At 41.4% G+C, this 23185-nt stretch overlaps 8 protein-coding genes across 8 annotated transcripts; 3 read left to right on the top strand and 5 right to left on the bottom strand.

Annotated features, from left to right (window-relative positions):
• Positions 1-45: 45 nt before the first annotated feature.
• FIESC28_09216 (uncharacterized protein) lies at positions 46-1431 on the bottom strand (the record flags this gene model as incomplete). Its single annotated transcript, XM_031163353.1, has 1 exon — positions 46-1431. The coding sequence occupies one exon, from the start codon at positions 1429-1431 to the stop codon at positions 46-48; it is 1386 nt and encodes a 461-aa protein (XP_031012610.1).
• Positions 1432-2050: 619 nt separating this feature from the next.
• Positions 2051-2945, bottom strand: FIESC28_09215 (uncharacterized protein; the record flags this gene model as incomplete). Its single annotated transcript, XM_031163352.1, has 2 exons — positions 2051-2479; positions 2529-2945. The coding sequence occupies 2 exons, from the start codon at positions 2943-2945 to the stop codon at positions 2051-2053; spliced, it is 846 nt and encodes a 281-aa protein (XP_031012609.1).
• A 678-nt stretch (positions 2946-3623) lies between these two features.
• FIESC28_09214 (uncharacterized protein) lies at positions 3624-4785 on the bottom strand (the record flags this gene model as incomplete). The annotated part of the gene is made up of 4 exons (XM_031163351.1): positions 3624-3763; positions 3815-3953; positions 4004-4270; positions 4321-4785. The coding sequence occupies 4 exons, from the start codon at positions 4783-4785 to the stop codon at positions 3624-3626; spliced, it is 1011 nt and encodes a 336-aa protein (XP_031012608.1).
• A 1787-nt stretch (positions 4786-6572) lies between these two features.
• FIESC28_09213 (uncharacterized protein) lies at positions 6573-7616 on the bottom strand (the record flags this gene model as incomplete). Its single annotated transcript, XM_031163350.1, has 1 exon — positions 6573-7616. The coding sequence occupies one exon, from the start codon at positions 7614-7616 to the stop codon at positions 6573-6575; it is 1044 nt and encodes a 347-aa protein (XP_031012607.1).
• A 1539-nt stretch (positions 7617-9155) lies between these two features.
• FIESC28_09212 (uncharacterized protein) lies at positions 9156-10267 on the top strand (the record flags this gene model as incomplete). The annotated part of the gene is made up of 2 exons (XM_031163349.1): positions 9156-9895; positions 9952-10267. The coding sequence occupies 2 exons, from the start codon at positions 9156-9158 to the stop codon at positions 10265-10267; spliced, it is 1056 nt and encodes a 351-aa protein (XP_031012606.1).
• Positions 10268-16323: 6056 nt separating this feature from the next.
• Positions 16324-17765, bottom strand: FIESC28_09211 (uncharacterized protein; the record flags this gene model as incomplete). Its single annotated transcript, XM_031163348.1, has 2 exons — positions 16324-17437; positions 17491-17765. 2 exons carry the CDS (start codon positions 17763-17765, stop codon positions 16324-16326), a joined length of 1389 nt encoding a protein of 462 aa, XP_031012605.1.
• Positions 17766-19030: 1265 nt separating this feature from the next.
• On the top strand, positions 19031-19632 carry FIESC28_09210 (uncharacterized protein; the record flags this gene model as incomplete). Its single annotated transcript, XM_031163347.1, has 2 exons — positions 19031-19322; positions 19418-19632. The coding sequence occupies 2 exons, from the start codon at positions 19031-19033 to the stop codon at positions 19630-19632; spliced, it is 507 nt and encodes a 168-aa protein (XP_031012604.1).
• Positions 19633-21538: 1906 nt separating this feature from the next.
• FIESC28_09209 (uncharacterized protein) lies at positions 21539-22786 on the top strand (the record flags this gene model as incomplete). The annotated part of the gene is made up of 1 exon (XM_031163346.1): positions 21539-22786. One exon carries the CDS (start codon positions 21539-21541, stop codon positions 22784-22786), a length of 1248 nt encoding a protein of 415 aa, XP_031012603.1.
• Between the last annotated feature and the right edge of the window lie 399 nt (positions 22787-23185).

Genomic DNA, 23185 nt, shown 5'->3' with positions numbered 1-23185 from the left:
TAACTACTATTCATACAATTTACTATGCAACCTAAAATTACCACATTACAACTCATCATTCTTCTCATTCTCACAAACCCCGTCAAAATCGCCGTACTTATCCATACCCGCGCTGACAATCTTCTTGAACTCCTTGAACGGACAACTGGCACCTGGTCCACTCTGGCAAAGCGGTAGAGGGCGAGGCGCAGTATTGGCAATGAACCTGATAAACTCCTCGCCCTTACCCTTAGTGTCAGGTCGTTCGCAAGTCATCTTCTCCATACCGACATGACCCAAGAAGGGAATCAAATCAGACATCTTCCAGGCGCGAACGTGATTGACGTGTGTAGTAGGGAACTCGTCGTAGCCTTCGTGCGATGAGGAGTTGAAGATGCCCAGTGCTGTGGCGACGAAGGGTGGGACTTCGCGGTGGGTGAAGTAGAAAAACAGACGTTGCTCCTTGGGCCAGCCGGACGACTGTTCGTCCTTGAGATCAGACTTTTCATCGATGTTGTCGAACAGCTTGGATTGGGAGTGCAACCATGGAAAGCCGAGATAATTGGACAGTGGGTTGAAAGGACCAACCATATGCGCGTACTTCATATCCCAAGCGTACTCATAGGATAGCCACTCCGCATCAGAGAATAATCCACAGATTGGCGACTTCTTTCCTCGAATGGCAGACTCATAACCGCAAATAGACTGAAGAGCAAAAACATCCTTGGGCGCAAGCTCATAATCCTCGGGCGTATAAGGGCGCAGGCGCTTTGAGACAGCAGAAGCATAGTTCTTGACAAACTCATTCTGTTGATCTGTGCCAGGCGATTTGGAAAACTTGGAACAGGCCTTATGGGGAAGAAGAGCCCTTGTACCGTTGTTCAACTCCTTCTTATTGAACCTCGTAATCTCAATATTTCCATCTTCTGGGAAAGCTTGCAGAAACGCCTTTGCAGTATCGTACGTGCGCGACTTTGTATCCGCGATAACGCGTTTTACAGAAGAAGCAAGGTGTTTGTATCGCTTCACGAGATGCTTGCCGACTTTCTTGGCATCCACCTTTCCAGATGGGGTTACATCTTCGAGCTTGTCCTCTTCAATTGGAGAGTACCACTTATTCAAGAACTCTAACGGTCCAGAGAAGTCACCGCGATGCTTCTCGAGCTTGTAGAGGAAGGGTTGGATATAATCTTCGTATTCTGCGTCGTTGGCGTAGATTGCGGCATGGCGGATGAGGTACGATGCTGCCGTGACGGTGCAGCCTTCTGGGGCGGCGTGCGAGAGGCCAAAGCCTACCGCGTCGAAGTAGGGAGAGATACCGGGGAGATGCAGAAGGGGATCGAATTGGTAGCCTTGGGTGTGGTCGAAGGTGTTGATGGGCTGTTGAATGACGGACGAGAGAGCGATTGAGGGTAAAGCTGCGGCCGCAATGGCGCGCAGAGGAGAAGGCATTGCGGATGAGGCGCGAGAGTTGGAGCACCAGAAAAAACAAGATGGAAAAGTCACAGATTTGTTTGTTCCTGAATAACCGGGGTAGACGTAGACGCGGGATCGACCGATTGAATCGATGACGTACAGAGGCTTGGAGATAAGAATGGATAAGAATCAAGGCAACGCGGGTGAAGCCACTAAGATAAGCCTAGTCTGTCACTAACGAACGTCATTTTAAGCCGTGTTTATTTCCATGACGATGTTTTCAATTGACCAATCATTGAGATAATGTCTCATTTCATGGTCACAATTTGATGTCGAATGTCTGGTAATTGATGGAATGTTCAGGTGGGCAATGGAACACCAGCTCCACAATGGTTCATGTCAAACTTGCGTCTTATCCCTGCTGCATCTTGACAGCGTAACGTCACAAATATTTGGGTCTGATATGAGAGTCACATGCTGGAGCCTTCACCATATGAATTTTGTTTAGGTCACATACAAGAGATAAGAGTTTCAATTGACAGAAACCTAATCTTCTACTACTTCATCTCCTCATGGCAATCTGATGCTGAAGCTTGCCTTGATCTTCAAGATGTCAGACGCTGACACACTCCCTCTTGATCTCATATCCAGATCCTTAATCATGCTTTGACTTCACGGCGACCACAACCTCATCGTCGTCCTCATCGTTTTTCACCTGGTAAGGATCAAACCCAGGAACAGCCTTGAAACTGCCAGCCGCCTTTTTGAGCGCGTGTCCAAATGTCTTATCACGGATATGCGGCTTGTTCCACTTGTCATGGAACTGGAGGTACCTTGCCAGGAGCTCGTCGTCATCCCAATCATCATATCCGATCAACGGACTGCGGAACCACTTTCCAGTCTCATTTTCCGGTTCTTCGATGTCGTGGCTTGTTGATCCTTCATCGGAATGGCGCTTCTCCTTGGCGAAGCGGATTTCGTGCATGTCCCATCTGACTTTGTGGTAGACGACCAGAGGATGGCCGTTCAACATGGGGATTTTGCATGTGCTCCCGTAGCAGTTCAACCTGTACTTGTACTCCTTCTATAGACTACTGTCAGTAGATTCAAACGATGGTGGAAGATGTACCTACGTTGCCGCGTTCCGTGGCAGCCACACGAACAATCTTGTTGCCCTTGGTGAACACGACAACATTCTCAAATTGATGTCGATGCCCAGTGAAAGCCCCAGCGAGATCCTTCTCAAAGTAATACTCGTACATGATAGCACAGTACCCGTGGTTACAGCGCTTGCGAGAGTAGGCGTTGCTGAACTGGAGCCGACCATCGCGGCAGCCATGCGAGACCGAGGCCTCAATATGTGAGAGACCGGGGTTCATCTTGCCCTCTCGGCCGATGGCGGCCGTGGCGTAGCAGCCGTCGTGGTCAAAGTCCATGAGAGGTTGGAAGCGGAGCTCCTTCTTACTGGCTGATTCGGGAAGGGGATCAAGAAGATCGCCGTAGGCCGTGGTGGCCAAGAGGGCTGCCAACGCAAGGAAGGGGGTCTTCATGATGGGTCAAGGTGGGAAGTTGGTACCGGTTTACAGAATTGGTTTGTGCGCGACCGGGGATTAAATAGAAAACTTTTTCCAAGTTTTTCTCTTTACTCCTGGATGCAATAGTCAGGGCCGCCTGTTTAACTTTGCAAGATGTGATCTGAACTTGCTGAGTTTCGCTTAGACTTAAAGGCCAACTTTAACCACAGACTCCCTGGGTTAACGCACTACCGCGTGATTGTCCATTCACATTCTCGGTCTCGACTGGGGAAAAGAAGGTTGTATCTTACCCTTCAGGGACATATCCAATGCCGAGCCATGTTGATCTTTGGTTGGATCTCAATGGTACATCTCCAACGCCAGCGCCACTAGATACGTGGTTACATGTCTTGTTCAGCATAAGCTTTTTTCAACCAATACAATTTTTCTTTTAAGCATCATGACTCCAATGATTGCATTTCTTGGGACGTGATAAACCTTGGACCTTACATCTTACTTTTGGCCACGTATATAATGCAACACATTAGACAAATTCCATAAGGCGACCATGAACAGAACATGCTAGAAGTAAACTTAATTGTCCCTCGGGGCAAGTCTCGTGATATCGCCCGATGGTTAACAACACAGATTCATGATAAAATTATATACCCACCAAGATTCAACGGGCGTGGGTTAGGTAATCCCGCCTTCAATCTACCAGATTCTTCCAATACCAGCGCCAAGCTTGACCACAGCAGGGACAAGCTTAAGAGGAGTCAACTTGAACTTGTAATCAGCCTTGTAAAAGTCACCCTTCTGCGTGATGTTAACTCCAGCATTGCCCCAGTCGTTCTCTGTACAATAATTAGCTTCACATCTTCAGATCGTGGATTGGGGTTACGTACTTGCTCCAAGGTTAGCAAAGCCATCGAGCTCCTCATCACCACAAACGCAAGTGTTGGGCGAGTCCATGGGGATGACCAGACCGTAAGTGCTGAGCGCTTCGCTGGTGTTGCCACGGAAGACATTGCCTTCGACAAGGACCTATCGCTGTTAGTTCTCTGTCGTGGATAATTTGGTGGAGTGGAGCTTACCTGGTTATCGGATCGACTGTGGATGGCTTGGTACAGGAAGTCCTCGTAGAGGTTGTTGTACACGTGCTGATGACCGAATCGTCCAGCAGGTCCACGGGTACCCATGTGTCTCCAGTAGTTGTGATGGTATGTAACGTGAAGATGGCCAAAGTCGAGGTCACGGAAAGTATCGTCGTTGCCTACGAGGGAAGACTTCCAGTGGTCGTGGAAGTAGTTCCATGAGACGGTGATAAAGTCCGAGGCGCGGATGATGTCAACTTGTCCGTCCTACGACAATTAGCTATCATCAACTTCCACAGGAGTAGATCTGAACTCACGTATTTATCAGGGCCACCGTCAATGTCGGAAGAGAACTCATTGTGGTCAACCCAAACACGGGTACTGTTTCGAATGGTAATACAATCATTATCCAAGATCTCGGTGATCTTGAGGTTCTGAATGATGACATTATCACCATTGTACACGTTCAATCCCTTGCCGGTGATATGAGCAGACAGCCCAACGCCGATGAGAGAGGTGTTGGATCCAACGGCGAGACGAGCAGGAAGAACGACTTTGCCCTTGAGCTTGACGATCTTGGGTGCATTACCCTTCACAGCCTCGACAAGCTCCTCGGCTGTTGTGACGGTGACTGTCTTGCCACCCTTGCCGCCCGTGGTTACGCCGATGGGGTTATCCTTTGCATAACCCTCAACACCCCATGTTGCGATCTTGAGATAGTCTGAAGGGAAGGCGACGGTGAGAGTCGCGAAGACGCAGCAGATAGCTGAGGAGAGCTTCATATTGACGGCGGAAGGAATGATGAGAAGCACAGGTACCAATGGCTTAGAGAATGGTCTCTACTCATGGTATATATATCCTAAATATCTGCGCTGTTTTTCCCTCTTTGCATCTAAGTCCCTGTCGGTGATGAACGACGCTGTAGCTTAGTTTGTGGTTAACGCGGGGAATCCCTGCTCCGGACTACCAAATAGCACCAATAGCAGTGTTTGCGCTCTTGGGGGAATTAAGCGGTCATGAGACTGGAAGATGCTGATTGATGGAAAGAGATGTTCCGGTAATTACGGTTAATGATCGAGGTTGGCTAAGAGTAGGGTCCTTCCGCAATGGTATGTTTTCTGGGGTTAGCATGACTTGAATGAATTGCCATTTTGGTGTTTTCTTCCTCGGTTGGTAGGTTGAGTTGGAGTGGTGTCGTTTGGGTCGATTTTTACACAGCAAGATCAATCAATTGAATCTGGCGTCTTTATTCTGGACATAGAAACACAGCTCAAATTGCAGCGCTTTCCATAGATCTAATAACATACACAAGTTCCGAACAAGCGGTTTCTGTGAATCATGATCTATCGAGAGCCATGTGAGACGAAGACCACAGAGATCCATGTCTTGGTACATGATGCTTGTATTGTGGTACCTTTGGGGGTTGGGGTCAAGTGGGGGTATTGACATCCCTCTTGAGCGTTCTAAGTACGGACCAAAAACACTCATTTTAATGTCCCGATCCTCTATTGCCGTTCAGCAGTTAATTGTGAGTTCAAATCAATCCTAGGCAGTGGTCTGTAAAGTGTTTTGCTGTTCGAAGGAATGAGATCGTGGATTAAAGGGAACAAATCCTTGCACTTTACGGTACATATTGTTTCTCAAAAAGATAAACCATAAGCTGTGAAAGTACTAAATTGTCAAATAGCTGCCAGCGATATTTCTCTTTGAGCTTCATCTTACTTTACAGCCAGCTAAGATTTCGAGATGTCCTGAGTAGCATAACAGCTGTTCAATCTGGAGAAATCAGGTGTTTGTGATTGTGAGAAGTAAAGATACCCTGCAGCGGAATATTATCCTATCGTCTTATCGGTTTTATCGGCTTATATCTTATCGAGCACCATCTTATCTTATCTTTGGCTCGTGTAAATTTTAGGGGAAGTCCATTACAAAATCACGTCCTTTCAATTACGGTGTAGCTTAGGCAAATTTGTTGCGGCAAAAACTTGTATATCTACCTTACTGCGCGATCTCGATAACCAACAATAAACATCTCGCATCAATCATCACTGGATCAATATAAGATGAGTACGCGTAAGCTAACATCTGCAGCATTGTATTGATGTAAATTAATTGGAGTATGACAGTTGCCGGCCCGATCTTGTTGATATCTGCCGGCCGAGAGATTGGCATCCGGTATGGCTCGGCCACCGAGTCAATTTCGGTATCATCATCAGAAACTATTAATTACAGTTTATGAGTAGTTGATACTGTCAATCAGGGTCTTCAATGCCGTCGCTTCATGCTGATCTTTATGATCATAACTTGCGCTCGGACATCAACCAACAGATTTAGCCTTATGTTCACGTATACTAGCCCAGGCTGTAGGGCATAGTGTCCAAATGTCAGTGCATACGAGGATAGCCTTAATATCTAGATCTCGCCAAGGAGTGTTTACGACCAATTGCGGCAAGAAGACAGGGATGAAGTTTGTAGATCCTATTATAGAAGTGCCGCTACTAGAAACTATTACCTAAATCTTTCCTTCCAACTCAGCATCATTATAAACTATTACTATTAAATTAAACGTTTACTCTGCTTCCAACAGTTCGACCGGGTTATGGTCCTCCATGGCGGGAACCATGCGGGACACGATGGCCCACACTCTTTCCTTTGTCTGCATGGTGTAGGGGCAGAGATTCCAGGAGTAGCCTGCCATCAAAGACTTGCGGTACTCGGCCATGACCTCAGGGTCGTCCCTCGAGAGTTTTGGTCCGCCAAATTCGTGCAGTTTAGCGAGGTAGTGGTCTAGAACCTCCATCTCGTGCGCACGACGGTCTTCGACTGTTAGGGCAGTCATGGTGAAGTAGGCGATGTCAGTGAAGCACGAGCCGATGTGGATAACCTGCCAGTCGACAAGCATTGGTGTATCTTGTTCTTCGGACCAGGCCATGTTACCGATATGGGCGTCGCCGTGAAGAATACACTGAAACCTGGGGTTTCGGGTAGCGAACCATTTGGTGATGGCAGCAGTCATACGCTTCTGGTCCTTCATGTATGCAGGAACGGGAGGGCGGTCTTCACCGAGGACAATGGCATCCCACATGCTACAAAGACTCAGTACTGATACCTCATAATGGCTGTCCAACCAAGGAACGGTGGAGGCTTCGACGCCCCATGTCGCAGCATGCAGAGCAGCAAAATGCTCCACAGTCTTCTTGACGCGATCGACAGACCAGGTATCGACAGGGTCAGCAAAGGCAAAGTTTGCGGCAGCAAGGTCCTCCATAATAAGGATGGCGTTGTTGTCACTTTTCTCGGCCCACAATTTGCGAGGTACATTGAGATGGGGCACGCGAGGGGCCAAATTGTTATAGAAGTCGACCTCGCGATTGTAGAGTGAGAGGATGAAGGGGAACTGGGCCAGCATGGCAGGGTTGAAGCCACCCTTGATGCAAATGCGTACTGGCTTGGCCTCGTCTCCCTCAGGTGTGGCTGTGAGGAGAACCAGCGTGGCAGTTCCACCGATGGTGTTGTTTAGCTGGAGCGTGGCATTCTTAACGCCGATCTTGGGGGAGAGCCAATCGGTGGTGATGTCCTGGGTAGAACTGGGGAAGATTTGAGTAGTGGCCATTATGTTATGCGTGGTTGTGATGTGATTGTGATTCAAGTCAAGCACCAGACGATCCAATAAAACACTGGATGATGAGGAAAAAAGAAAGTTAAGGTGGAAAAGAAGAAATACGAGGTTACGGGGGGAAGGGGAAAGAGGTTACTTGTTATACAGTCTGTAACATTTACATAACCAACAGCAGATAAATCCTGTCCCGTCCCAACGGCTCTCTATTTCCTATCATGGCCAACAATCTCACCGGGAACATGAGAAAATTATGACTTGAAGAAGAGGAAGCCGGGGGCATTGGTACATGTGGGCTGAGTATCTCGGTTATGCATGTGCCTGACGAAAGAATCCTGTCTTTGCGACAATCCTCTCCACATTGAGTGCGTCGCACCGTTGGGTCTAAGCTTACAGGACGCGGAGGAAGGTTCCGGACCAAGGATCCTCCCGCGTATTTGCCTTCGGACCATGTTCGCAAATAATACCGGGTGGCGGTCATGTTTCAATTGTGAGTTTCTTCAAGAAATGTGACGCCAACAGGGTGATGTTACGAGGGCTTGAACAAAAAAGCAAAGTGAGGTTCTTCGGGCACTGGTTTGACGAATAGCATTGACGAATGGCATTATGTTGACATGTCAATCATGTGCTGGAACGGCTGAAGAATTATGCAATTAAAAACGCCTCTAATTTCTACAGGCGAACGTTGCGAATTTGCCGAGTCATCCGTGCATTGTCAGCGCTGATGATCAATTGAACCCGTTCGCCTTGTGGGACGTCTCGGCGAACTCTCACGCGATCGCAGCCGCGTCAAGCGATGTTATACATGCAGAAACATTGAGATTGATCCCAGGATTCAACCGCGTTGTACTCCCAATGCAGTATTTCGCGACCAACACCGTACCGGTAGATGGGTGCGTACGGCAGTTTTTGGTGATACAAAACATGGATTCAGCCCCAGATAATTACGGGGAAAACACGATGTTACAGTACCAACAGACCTCGGCCCAACAGGTTTTCATCATTTTTCAAGGAATTTATATCATATTGAGAACTTGACAAACTTGTGCCCTAGACGCTATTGCTTTTGCAAAACTTGCTGATCACCACTAGCGCAAATGACAGATGAGCAACGGAGTCGTCTCAACGGAAACCATTTGCTAGCGGCCGGAGAGAACAAGGCATTTGATCCAATGGTTGTCGCAATGAAAGTCCTCCACAAGTTCTCTCGGCTCAGACCCACGCGGAGACATTATCCCCCCTGTTACCCGCTCAGCCGTTGCGGCACAGTTGCCATTGCACAGGGGGATGAAAGCAATCATGCAGGGGACAAGGAACAAATCAAAAAATCTTCAGGTCGAAAGTGTCGCTCTTTTCCAAGTTGAATGTCTTTGTTCTTTGTATGGCAATATGAAGACTAAATAAGACTCGACTATCCCGCCCGGACGCTAGTTTAGTTGCCGTCTTTAGCTCTCGTTGAACAACCTCCTTCAATTGTAAGTGTAAAGTTTATCACTATCAACACTCGATAAATCTCTAACAATTGGCCAACAGACAATGGCTGTTCGCGATAGTCTCGGCCCTGTGATGGCCGCCTTCATTGGCATCGACGGCTTCGTCGTCCTCGCCCGTCTCGCTGTCCGAACCAAACTCACAACCCTCGGATACGACGACTATGTCATCGCAGTAGCAATGGTAGCATTTACTCTCATGTGCGCCTTCACATTCGTTTCTCTCAACTTCGGCTTCGGCATAACAGACCCCGAGGTCATCGCCGGTATGGCCAACTACAACCTCATGGAGTCGCAACGATACTTCACTGTCGCGCAAATAACATACGTCGCTGGCTTTCCCATTGTACGTATCAGTGTTGCACTGGTTCTGTATCGTCTTGTGCAGGGCTGGCCTCGCACTCAAAAGCTTCTCCTGGGGACCATGGTTTTCATCTTCATTTATGCACTAGGATGTCTCTTAGTAGATGTCTTCCAGTGTATCCCTCTGAAAGCTGTTTGGGGTGATGGCGCTGGCAAGTGTCTTACCTCTAAGCAGTTGGCGGGCTTGGGCTTCGCTGTGGCTTCCTTGGATATTGCATCTGCGCTGTTCTATGCTGTCCTGCCTGTGTTCCTCCTCAAAGGACTGCAGATGGGCACCAGGACCAAGGTTGCGACTATAATACTGCTTGGACTTGGTGCTTCAACGGTAATCATCAGTATCATCCGTATGAAGAGTCTTGTTCAGATCGTCAACGCCAAGAGTATTCCCGAGGCATTGGACTACCAGCTTGAGTCATTCATTTAGTAAGTCTACATCACAGGTTACTCAAGTCACCTTTGCTAACATACATCCCTTTTAGCTCCGTTCTCGAGTTTGGTCTTTCTATCTTGACTGCCTCACTGGTCGCCTTCCGTCCTCTCATTAAATTCCTGCCCTTTGGCAGTTTCGGTCGCAGCTCCGGTCCCAAGGCTCACTCCGGCGGTGACAGCAGCGGCCCTGGTATCAGCGGCAGAAACGACTTTGAAATGGGTCGCCGGAAATACGTCAACATGCCCGACCCAGCCCGCATTGACTCAGACGACGGTGATAGCCAGCGTGAGATCCTACATGACACGGATCATCCCAGTGATTGGAAACACTCTGGCGCTGTTACATCTACTACCACGCTTAAATAAATTCCCTTCTGTAAATAATATTCTTTTACTAGACTTATTAGTTAAAAAGTTAAGAATTAAAAATAGAAATATTTTAACTAAGGATATTTTACTTTATTATATATATATTAATAAAAACATATTATTACTTTATAAATATTAATATAATTAGTTATGCTTAAATTATATTTATTTTTTATAATAGTAAAAGCTTTTTAAAAATTAAATTAAGCTTTACTTAGGTTTATATTAGGAGAATTATAAAGTAAAGTTTAAATATTATAAAGTATTATATTTTCTAATAATAAATAAAAGTAAGTTAATATAATTATAGGAATTAATACCTGCGTATAACACTTTTACTACCTATGTATAATCTTATCTGCATATAACTTTTTTAGCTCTTTAATTAGTTTAAAATATCCTACCCTACTACTACTCTTACTATCCCTGTAAGGAATAAATCTCTCTAATAACCCTACTATCTCTATAGAAAAGAGGTTATAAAAGGTTTAATTTAATATAAATAATATACTAAAAGGATTACTAATTTTATTCTTATATAGATATATTTATTTATACTAATTCCTATTAACTTCTCATTCTTTATATACTTACCTATACCCTTTGCCTAATTATATATATACCTATAGTATTCCTAGCCTTAATATAGATTATATTATAAGTTTATTAGCTATTACTCTCTTATACTAAAGTTAACTTATTTTAGCTCCTAGGTAGGTAGCTATACTTTCTTTTTTAGGATATAGATACTTATAGCTAAGTTGCTTATAGTTAAAATATAAAGAGCTAACTACTTTCTTAAGATATTACTAAAGGTATAAGATCTATTAGTACTTCTTACTTAGTATTCTTAGGTTACTTTCTAAAAGATATAGTAATCTTTAGATTAAGGATTCTATAATATAGATCTTAAGATAATATTTTATAAAGTTACTAGTAAAAGTAAATATTTTACTTTGTAAAAGCTTTTATAGAGTATATATATAAGTAAATTATATAGTAGTAGGGTATACTAAGCTTAGTTAAGATAGAATACTTATCTATATATAGGTTAAGTAGCCTAGGATTAGGATTCTTTTTAGTAGGTAGTACCTTATGTACTAGTTAGTATTAGATATTAATAAGCTTTAGATATTTTAATAATATAAGGGACTAAAGCTCCCCTAGATAGCTAGAGCTTAACCTAAGGAACTTATAATCTTAAAGAACCTTATTATTTCTATAAGTATCTTTAAAATTATATTCTTAATTATATAGTATATTCTATATTACTTATACTAGCTTGTAAAAATAGCTTATCCTATTTAAGAGGTAGCTCTTAATATTATTATTACTTACCTCTGTACCTAAGGTTATGCAGATACTATAATTTAAGTATTTGCAAATAAAGTAATATACCTATTAAGTATAGAATAGTATATAAGTATTAAAAAGATACTGTAGGATAGGGTATTAATTATTAAACTTTTTATAGAGAGTAATCTATACTTTCTTATAGACTTCTTTAGTCTCTGTAAAAAGAACTTACTTTTATATTTAAAGAATATCTTAATAGGTATAAGGAACTTTAGAGGAAGGTGTAGCTAAGATAAGTAAATAATTATATTAAGTTAAAGTAGCTTAAGGCTTAGTAGGTTTATTTACTTTGCTAATATCTAGGCTACTGCTTATCTCTAGGTTCTTTACCTATTTTTACTTTAACTAAAGAAGAATATTTAAGTTAATATAGTAAATATAAAGCTATTACTAGATCTTAGGAAATTAGTTATCTAAGGTAGCCTTTATTAAGTTATTAAAGTCTATAATAATAATAGCTAGTTATTATACTAAGTATTCTAATAGAAGGGTAGAAATACTTTTAGCTAAAAACTGAAATCCCTTTTATTACTTATTATTAATAAGACTAAAAGTAGTATTAAATACTATACTAAGATAGGTCTACCTAGTTACTTAAAATAGTAAAAGCTTAAAGCAGTTAGTATTATATGTATTATTAAAGCTAATTACCTCTAGAAATTACTTCTATATCTAAATACAGTAGGAAAATATCTAAATAAGGCCTAAAAGGTAATTAGGCTTATCTAGTAACTACTTTATAATATAAGGAATCTCTTTATTATTAAATTCCTTAAGTAATATAGTAGTAGATATATAGCCTCTAAGTATATCCTAGGTTACTTAAGCTTTAGTATTATAGATATTCTATTATATAAGTATTAACTTAGGATATTATTCTTTAATAATAGCCTATATATCTTATACTTAAATCCTAACTTATTAGCTAGTAGATTTAATAGTTACCTATACTAGAAAAGTAAGGTAGTAATAATATAGATAAGCTAATAAACTTTTACTTAAAGGATAATTATAAGTATAATATTCTATATTCTTATATTAATAAAGAAACTACTTACCTTCCTTAAGAGCCTTTATAATAACTACTTACTTATACCTATACTTTTATAACTTCCTTTAATAGAGGCTAAAGCTTTTACTTAGCTAAGGTTCCCTATATTAGTTACATTAAATAGAATATTATATTACTTATCCCTTATAAAAGTACTTATTATACTTTACTATACTAAAACTATACTCTTTTGTAAAAAGTTAAATATTTTTAAAGAAAGCCTTAGCTAAGGTAACTAAGTTACCTAGGATTAGAGGATTTAGTATTATATCTAGAGGTAGGGACTTAGATTACTGTAAAGGAGAGCTTTTAATTAGAATAGGTATAGATAAAGTAGGAACTAGAAAGTGCTAACTTTTGCAAAGAGAGTATACTAAAGGTAAACTATATTTATCTATATTTAAAGGAAATTATCCCTATCTTTCCTACTATTTATATATATTCTTAAATACTTAGAGGGATTTCCTTATTAACCTTTACTCTTTACTAATAATATATTAAACTAGCCTTAAGGTATACTAGAAGTTTTCCTTAGTTACTATAGGTAGTAATATTACTTTAGGTAAGCTATAGAAAGAGTCTTAGAAGGGATTAGTTTCTAGTCTAGGAATAGGTACTTAATAAATATTATCTTAATACGTTCTACGTAGAAAGTTATTACATAAGATTATTATATAATTATATTAAAGCTTAAATAATAAGTTAAGTATTAAATAATAAGGTAATAGTATAGTTAAGAATTAATTAGGGATTATAGTAAAGATATTATCTAGTATATTAATATCCCTAATACTATATAATTAACTAATACTAGGTATACTACTAGTAAAGGATATTAGTTAGCTTCTTTAAGAAGTAGTATAATATTAATAAGGTAGTAGTAGATTTATAAGAAAAGGTAGGTAAAAGTTATAGTATTAGCTAAGTTAAATATATTAAGTATTAAGTTAGATACGTTTTTAAGGTAGTACTAAGGTATAAGATAACCTAGACTTAGAGTTATAGCTATTTCTATATATAGAAACTATTGTAATACTTATATTATAGCCTAAGGATAGATAATAGTAGGATATAAATAAGGCATAATTTAGATACTGCTAAAGCTTTAAGGCTAACTAATATATAAGGGATTGTAAAAGGGATAACTAATTAAAGGAAAAGGGTTAAGGTATACTAATAAAAATAGGGCTAAGCTAATTAAAGAGCTAAAAAAGTTATACGCAGATAAGATTATACGCAGGTAGTAAAAGTATTATATATAGGTATTAATTCCTATAATTATATATTTATATAACGTATTTAATAAGCAAGTGCTTTAGTAAAGCAAGTACTCTAAAAATCCTAGCTATTATCTTTTAATTACTAATCAAAGTAATATAACCTATTTAATTAATTAAAATTACTTACTATACTCTTTTCTAAATACCTTTAAAACTACCTAATAGGTTCTTATATTATACCTAGTCTTACTATATATACTATATTATTAAATACCTAGTCTAACTAACCTTCCTTAACTACTACTTTTTAATAACTTGCCTACTACCTATATATTAATATCTATTTAATTAATTACTTATAATACTTTCTCTATAGTTATAGGGTTTTCTTTCTATAGTTTAGTTCTTTTTAACCTTTAATACTAGCTTAGCTTTTTATTTCCCTCTTAAAGGTTTTAAATCTTATTTCTTATTAGGGTAGTCTTATATATAGTTCTCTTTACTACCTTAGTAAGAAACTAAATAGCCTTAATAATTAACTCTAAAGAGCTATTATAATACCTTCTAATTTAACTTTTAAGGTATTTAGTCTAAGATTAAGCCTTATTTACTATTATTAAGGTCTTTAAAGTCTAAGGAAAGGAAGGTTTAGCTACCTCCTTAGGAGGTAATAAGGTCTATAGCTATATATTAAGCTTTAAAATAATATAATTAGGATTAAAGGGAGTAAGCCTAGCTCCTTTAAAGCCTCCTTATATATTGCTTTTAGTAAAAGTAGCTTTAAAAGCAGTGTAAAAGGTATTAAAGAACTTAGTTTTAGAAATATAGGTTATAAAGTATTTAATTAAATACTCTATCTTTTACCTATATACCTTCTTAAGTACTATAAAATACCTAATATTAAGAGGCTAAAGTAAATAAGATGTATAAGTAGGTATACAGAGGGTAATAATCTTATTATCTTTATAATATTTTTTAAATTTAATAAAGTAATAACTTTTATAACTATTAAGGATTAAGAGGTAATAGAAATTAATAGATTACTTAGCTATAGACTTATTAAAGTACTTTAGCTAGTTAAGACTTAGCTAGTTATTTATCTATCTATTTTAGCTTAATATAATAACCTAATTACTAGGGAGATTATATTCTTAGTATTAATTTGCAAGGTAATATTAGCCTATACTAATAATAAATATTAAGATTAATTAACCTTTAGTACTAATTACCTAGATTACAGTAATCTATTTACAGTTTCCTAGCTATACTAATTTTAATTTCCTTTACCTTTCTAAGCTTATAATAACTATTCTAGACTATATAATACCTATTATAAAGCTAGTCTTATTAAAGTTCTAGATATTATCTAATTAGATACTATACTTTATAATTATATTCTCTATAAGCTAAAACTAGCTATAAATAATTATAGGATCTTTATATTTAGCTCTCTAGTAGTTATATCTTTAAAATAAATATATCTTTAGCTTTAGTTATTACTTAACAAAGTTATAAGCCTAGCGTATACTAATAGGGGGTATATTACAGTTAGTAAGAAGGGAATTAGCTATTTCTTCTATAAAATATAATTATAAGGGAAATCCTTGCAAATCTAGGTTAAGGATAAATTAAACTATTATATTTTCTTCCTAATTAAATAGCTTCTATAAATTTAGTATTAAATTATATTATAATTAAATACTAATCTAGTAGTAATATAAAGTAAAGTAGTTAACTTTATAGATATCTATAGTATATTATAGGCTTAGTTTAAGGTTATTCTAAATAGCCTAAAGAGTAAGAAGAATCCTAGCCTTATTTAAGGGTTATAATATATTAGGTAGTTAGGAATTAATTAATTAAATAGTTAGATGTAAGGTTAAGGGATTTTTAGAGTACTTGCTTTACTAGAGTACTTGCTTATTAAATACGTTAAAGGTTTTTTAAAATAAAAATAAAAAATAGCTATACTTTAATTAAGCTAACTTAAAAATAAGAAATATAAGCTTATTTATTAATATATAGCAAAGGGTAGGAACCGGGGTCGATTGACTAACTGAGTAGCTTGGTGCGTTGGATAACGAAGTCTTAACTAACTAACTAAAGAGCAGCTTGTTATATTAGGTTAATTGAAGGTTGAAGATGGAAGAAGGAAGAAGTTGCCTTATATATAGCTTAGTAGCTGTTTATATATATTTACTATTATTAGAGTTCAGTAGCTAATATAACATCTATACCTAACTTATAAAGATTTAACTTTGCTAGAAGAGGTTGCTATTGATTATAACATTGAAGATGGATTTAACTTAGGGCTTGTAGTTTAAAGAGGATAATAAATAAGCTTATTTCTTAATATAAAGCTATATTACTGTAGTTCCAGTAACTTCCAGTATCTAACTACATAACTCTTAAAATCCCTTAGAATACTACGCTATGGCGTAGGGAGCTGGGTACGGTTCCGGCTCATTACAACGTTCACTCCCATTGACGATATCCTTTTCCGGTCCAAAGCCAAATGCGTTCTGCAAACATTGGACGATACTTGCAGCTTGTGTGGACTCGGTAATTTCTGCAGTAAGGAGACAAGGGGCGGCATTGCCATATGCGAAGGGACCCAGAGCAGTAGCGCAGAGGTCAACGCTCGCAACAAGGTCAGGACCATGCGGATCTTCAATGCCAGAAGAAACCAATGTGCAGGGCTCGGGAAGACTAGTGATACATGCGCCTTCTAGCGCATTGAGGAGACATCCGACGATGTCTGCTCCGATGGAGAACTGCGAGACTGTTGCTGTGAGGCAGGTGGCGATATTGGTGTTTGCGAAGGGACCAAGTGATACAATACAAGCGTCAATCACGGGGGTAAGATGATGACCGTTGGTTGACTCGAGGGTTCGACAGTTGTTTGGAAGGGTGACCTCGCAATATGGGGCCGTGGGAGTTGCGGATGGGATGCACTCGGACTTGGAAGATGTATGAGACTCGGGGGTACTCGGGCTGGCTGACGTCGGGTCTGGGGAGGCATATACGGTGGTAGTCTCTATTGTTGCCGTGGATCCAATGATCGTGCTAGACGCCACTACTGTCGACATCGAAAGTGATATTGGGTAAGACGAAGTCGTCTTATGCACAGAGGTGATGGAACTGGACAACCAGTCAATGAAAGTGCCAGTTGGGTCTGTTCCTGGGGGTGACGAAGTCACAATTGCCGTTTCAAAGTAAGTGCCGGCACTGGTAACAACAACAGTGAAAGTCGTGTTTGTAGGACTGGGCGTGGGCTCAATGACAGTATCCATGCCCGTTGGATGCGTCCCAGAAGGGGGAATCGTGACTCTAGTTGACTTATGTCCACTTAAAACAGTGGTTGTAACCTTCATGGATGGCACAATCAAAGTCGTGCTTGGAGTAGGTAGTGGGTTGACAATGATGATGGTTTTGGTAGCGTCTCCAGGGTTGGGCGGTTGAACGATAGTTGTCGGGATCGATTCAGGAACGTGGGTCGTGACGGTGACATAAGGGCCAGTAAAGTGCGGTTCAGGCTTCCTGATCGATAGTCGGTTAATAGACAGAGTTCCAAGAGGTTAATGTGGACTTACCCGCTTGAGAATCTGGTCCAAGTTTCCGTCAAAGTAAACGAGGTCTCGAAAGTTCCCGGTGCACAGGTGACGGGAATTTCAGTACATCCAACAGTAAGAACGGTGTTGGTACTGAAGGAAGCGCTCACAATGACAGGCTGGACCTCGAAAACGACTTCGGGTTGTACATGTACAACGGACAGGCCATCTGAGCAATACTCTACCTCCATAGCAAGAGCTTTTGGGGAAAGGCGGAAAAAGAGCAAGAGCTCCGGGACGTACTGGACGAAACGCATTTTAGAAGTGAGGGACGAAAAAGGAGTTTGTAACCTGGTAGATTGATGAAATGTAACGACTGTGGACGATGGTGATGATTTCTAAGTACGACTGCAGAAGATCTAGTATTTATGCATGGTTGGTTCCCGACCAGAGGCGGACGGGTCAAAGAATAACCCGATCACCATGGTTATAGAAAATCCTTTTCAACACATCATTTCTTTGCCATTACTTAGTTAGTTTGTCTTGTCTTGTTGTTGGCGATGTCTGGTTCGAGGGTGAGAATCTTGCGGTAGGAATGTAAAAAGGAAGGTGAGTGTTTGACTGAACGCATTTCCAGCTGAAGTCACACCCAAGATATTACAAGCATACCTTCAAGTCCATAATCTTGTGGTATTTGGAGCGGCACAGAATTCTCAACAGGATGGGTAAAGGCATTCGGTACTCACCTTGGGTTACGATCATGATAGATACAATTTGGTACGTTCTGTGGTGATCAGATGTTTCTCCAGGCTAGTCAAAGCGTTCCAACCCTTGAATGCAATCAAGCAAGTAAGTCGTGTCGCTCAAAGAATGGGCTCCAAGAATGACAACTAACATCATGGCAGGGTGATGGGGTTGGAAGTCCTTCAAGGGGACTGAGCCGCGACCGATGAGCCAATAGGGTTACACTTCTCAAAGATGGCTTTCAGCTCCCTTTGTCCCTACACAGTTTCAAACCGTCTTATTGATATCCTTGAGTCTTAATGAGTCTTCTTATTTCCTGTTTCGGCGACTTATGCAGGGCGAATCAGGTATTGTCCAGTTCTTGTCTGTTTGATCTCCTAGTCAGTGCAAGAATCATTCCACGTAACCCTTGAGGGTATTCGAAATATGAACCTTTCAGGTTTTGGAAGGTGTTTTGCGAGCCTGGTTGATACTGATTTATCACATATGACTGGCTGTTACCAAGGCGTCATTCCATGGAATCTTTAGACGGCTAAGGGATATCAAGTTTTCAGCTCTGGTCAAGAGTGCTGCGAGCTTCGCTGGTGGGATGTCACCGCACGTTAGCAATCGGAATTGATTAGGTTAAGATTGCGATTCAACAAGTGCTCGGCCCTTTTGTGGTTGATACTATAGATTGCTTGCGTATAGGAACATTCATCATGGCAGAAAAACAATGGTTGGCAGAGAAAATCCATAAATACTGGAATCATACCGTAGTTAGGGAATCATCACTTACCAGTTCATCTTTAAATCTATTCATCACATTCTCTGAAGCTAACTCTTCACTTATCATATCATGATCTTCCTTCGCCTCATCACTCTCTTCCCTGCAATCGCCTTGTCATCTAAGCTCCCATTCGAGCGAGGCCATGCAACAAATGCGGATAACTGCACTTATACGGGCACCTGGCCCGTTATTACCGTGACAAGCGTCCTTCCTACCCTCACTATCGGTGGACCAGATGGCGTGCAGGCGCACTCTGCTGGGGGTGCTTCTCTGATCTACACTACTGCTCTTCCCGCTATTGGAGCAGATGGCATAGGAGTGCACACTTACACCATCACCACTCCTTGCAAAGAGACCCACTGTCAGCGCCCTGTTGGGACCACCCCCATGGCTTCGCCACCACCACCGTTGTCTGTCATGCTTGTGGCGAGCACCCGGTTACCACCGTCTTGACAGTTCCCGGGAAGCCAGCCGCAGCCACGCGGGGATCAGTCGGTGGAGAAGCGGGGAACGCCGGACATCATGGGAATGTTGCCACACTAGCTGCCACTTCTGCTGAGTTTGTTACAAGCGCCAAGGACAAGACTCCTATGGTTGCTGACAGCAAGCCAACTGCATCCCTGTCCTCCCCTGACAAGTCATCTGATCTCGATACCTTTGCACGGTCCTGAGCTTCCTGGTTCGGGCAAATTTACCACTGAACTCGGGCCTGGAGCAGGTCCAAAGCACTCGTCTCCTGTACACACCTCTGATCAGGGAAAACAGGCCAACCCGACCGCAGTTTTGGTCACTGGCGCCGCTTCGGAGGATAAGATTGCCAGGGACATTATTTGGACAGCTGTGATCTGCCTTCTTTTTACTTTATACTGCCTCCCTGTTTTTGTTTCTTGAGGTGAGCGAGCAAATACTCCGAGAAGGGTTGGGTTTTGAATACACGATGTGCTGCGCTGGGCTTGCTAGCTGATGATCTATTTTCTTCACATGTAAATCGTTTACGTTGCCTTTGAGATCCTTGTCCGTGGTTTAGGAATATGCTCGCTTCGATCAGATGTTCCATAGAAAAAAGCAATAACTGACCAGAACGTCGAGCTACGCTTCAAGGGCCAGTACTAGAATAGGTTATACGAGCCGCTATCAATTCTTTGTCATTTGTCCATCAGTTCCAAGCTCTGCTATTGGTCCTATATCCAAGGGTCCGGCGCACTGTCTCTGACGATGTTGGTAAGCTGCATAAGCGACGTTACATGCTCCAGCTGTACAGGGGTCTGAGCTAGGTGTCAGCCGTTCAAGAGGATTGGGTACCAGTAAGATACACATCACGTGCCACTTGAGAGAAGATGACCGGTAATGACGGGGGGCGGCGTTCGCCTATAAGCAATTGCTCCAGCGACGTTGATCGAGATCCAGGGGTAGTACAGAGGCCATGTGATGCCTGGTGCTCTAAGCGGTTAGATAATGAGTAGAGGTACATAGAGTTGAATTTGGATATCTAGAAACAAAGGATGAACAGGTGAAAGGAACTTAACATGCAAGAGTTGGTCTAAATATTTATATTAGAAGCCAAATATACCTATTTAAGTGGATAATCGATACTTGATACAGAAGTGCCTTTATTTTAGGTTTTAGTACAAGGGACCTCTGCGTTTTATCCAGCGCCTAACGATAAAGTATTTATTAATATTGCCTAGTAGCAATAGATCACTGATTAGCAGTTTCGGGGTTTCTGCACGTAAGTATAATAAACTTTTAAGCTAGTAATGTAATTTTAGTACCTAGGTATAGGTAGGCTAGTCTGCAAGAAATCTACAGAGTACCTTTAAGTAGAGAAAGAAAATAGAGAGTTAAAGAGAAGAGTAATGTAAATAGCACAATCATTTTCCAACTCCACGGAAAAATCAATTTACACAATTTAACCTGTCTATAATATGGGCTTCTGTTTGGTTGTTCTGTCTTAGCTGCCACGCGTTTTTCAGCTGCTATCAATCCGAGATCGGCATCTACAAATGCCATAAGAGCTTTATCCAGCTGAACTACAAGGCGCCCCGTGCGTTATACATAGCGGGGAATGCATTCCAGCGTTACGGGCAAATATGGACTTCTACAAAACTAGTGTTAGTTTGCAACCATCAAACTCGTATTAAGCAGGGAGACTGGCCCTTCGTATTTCACGAAACGTGGATCAAGGACATTCTGTATAATGGCTGCAACGACTCACATACTAAGACACTTGGGAAATACGTAAGCAAGTTTAATTATGTTTCTACTTCTCCCATTTATAAGGTGCGCTTCGGCATTCAACGGCCGTTCGTCCCGAACAAGTCTAGCCCTTGCAAGTAACAATCTTCTTGTCGGCAACTGGCATGCAACATCGATTATCAGTCTTAGTCCCTTGACATACAATGTCGGTACCATGAGGAAAGAACTGATACATATGTTGTGAACTCGTGCTCATGTCTTTGGGGGGGGAAAAAACGAACAAGGCCGTTTTGTTTCTTTCTCGCGACTGTTTCTTCTCTGATGACGTGGGTTGATATTGCCCACACCAAGTTACATGATTCGAACAGAACCACAGGTACAATGTCTGCTCAAGTCTCTATGCCACAGCCGACACGCACGTTGCAAGGCGGGGCACTATACCCCATACCCGAACAGGACTCGAAGCCACCAGAGATTGCCGAATTCGGGGACGAGTCACCGTCGACGTCTTATCCACAGACTGCACTGTCACAAGCATTCGATCACGGAGCCGAAATCAAAGATACAAATCGGAATTCACCCTCTAACGGGCATCTGGTGTGTCGTCAGAAAGCTATCAAGGAGCTCCTTGATACCGAGACGACCTTCACAAGGGATATGAGGGTCGTACTGTGGGTTTACAAAGCGACCGCCAACAGTTGCCGAGTTCTAGACGACCAACAAATCTCTATAATCTTCCGCAATATCGATGATATTGCTGCAATACACATCGCCTTCCTATCAGAACTCAAAGCGTCAGTGGCCAATATCTACAGCCCAGACCCAGACCAGCCGCCAATGCTCCTGAGCGATGATCTTGCGGCTATATCCGATCGCGACCTTGGATCAGAGCCTAGTGAAGCCGAAGACAGCGCCACCGTTGTAGGCTCTGTCTTCAGGTCGTATATCGACAAAATCACTAGGGTAGCTGAAGAGTTTTTAGACCAAAGTGATCAAATCGCAGAGCACCTAGAGTTTATCCAGCAAGATCGAAGAGTGGTGTTTTGGTTGGAAGAATGTCGAATAGCCTCAAGCCGACTCACCCGTGCTTGGAACTTAGACTCCCTTCTAATTAAGCCTACACAAAGGGTCACGAGATATCCATTACTCCTTTCAAATATATTAAAATATACACCTGTAGGTCATCCGGATTACAGAGATCTTATCAAAGCTAAAGAGCTTCTGTTAACGTCTTTGACCCGGATCAATGTCAAGGCAGAAGGTCCCCATCCGAGCCTGTTGACTATGCCGGACGACCACAATACGCTCGGCACCACACCTGGCCCAAAGATCTTTATCAAATCAGTCAATAAGATCAAAATGTGGAGTCACAACCTGGCAGAGACTGTGCTGCAGACAAAACAAACAAAGAAGTCCAGCAGTACACTGAACAGCCACAACGACACGTTAGAAGTATCTACTCCCAAGAGCGCACCTGATACCAGCCCCAAAAACCTCTTCAGCCCACCCTCGGGAGGTTGCAAACTCTTTCTCAGCCCACAGTGGTTGCAATCAGCTCCTAACCTGCTCAAGGGGCCGTCATTATCGACAATATACGCTTCCCATGCTGATATAGATGATGGAGGCTAGCTGCTGATAGTTTTACTTGATGTTTCCAATTTCATGATATTTAATACGCCTTCTTCAGCACATCAGGAGATCAATGCGAGGAACTATATCCTGAAAGTGTACTTTTATGAGGGATGTCTACGGCGTTAATCTTTATTTTCCGAGATACACAATATTAATGCTTATTTCAATTGTTCTGAACGTATTCCCAAGTCTGCCAACTTTACCCAGTATTTGCAACAGGAAGAATGGTATCTTCTAGGCTAGCCAAAGCTCAATAGATCAATTTAATAGAAATCGCAAATAGTACAACCAAGATGAACACCTATGACAGCCGTACGCCCAACGGCTCGTTGTTCCTCGTTCATCCCTTAACCGATCCAATAAGACAAGTAAACCAGTCAATTGACCCTTGCAAGC

The sequence above is a fragment of the Fusarium coffeatum genome, assembly GCF_003316985.1.
Source record: "Fusarium coffeatum strain FIESC_28 chromosome Unknown BRIP53273_contig_232, whole genome shotgun sequence".
Taxonomy (NCBI): domain Eukaryota; kingdom Fungi; phylum Ascomycota; class Sordariomycetes; order Hypocreales; family Nectriaceae; genus Fusarium; species Fusarium coffeatum.
The sequence above is the reverse complement of the archived record's forward strand: the minus strand, read 5'-3'. Positions and strand labels throughout refer to the sequence as shown.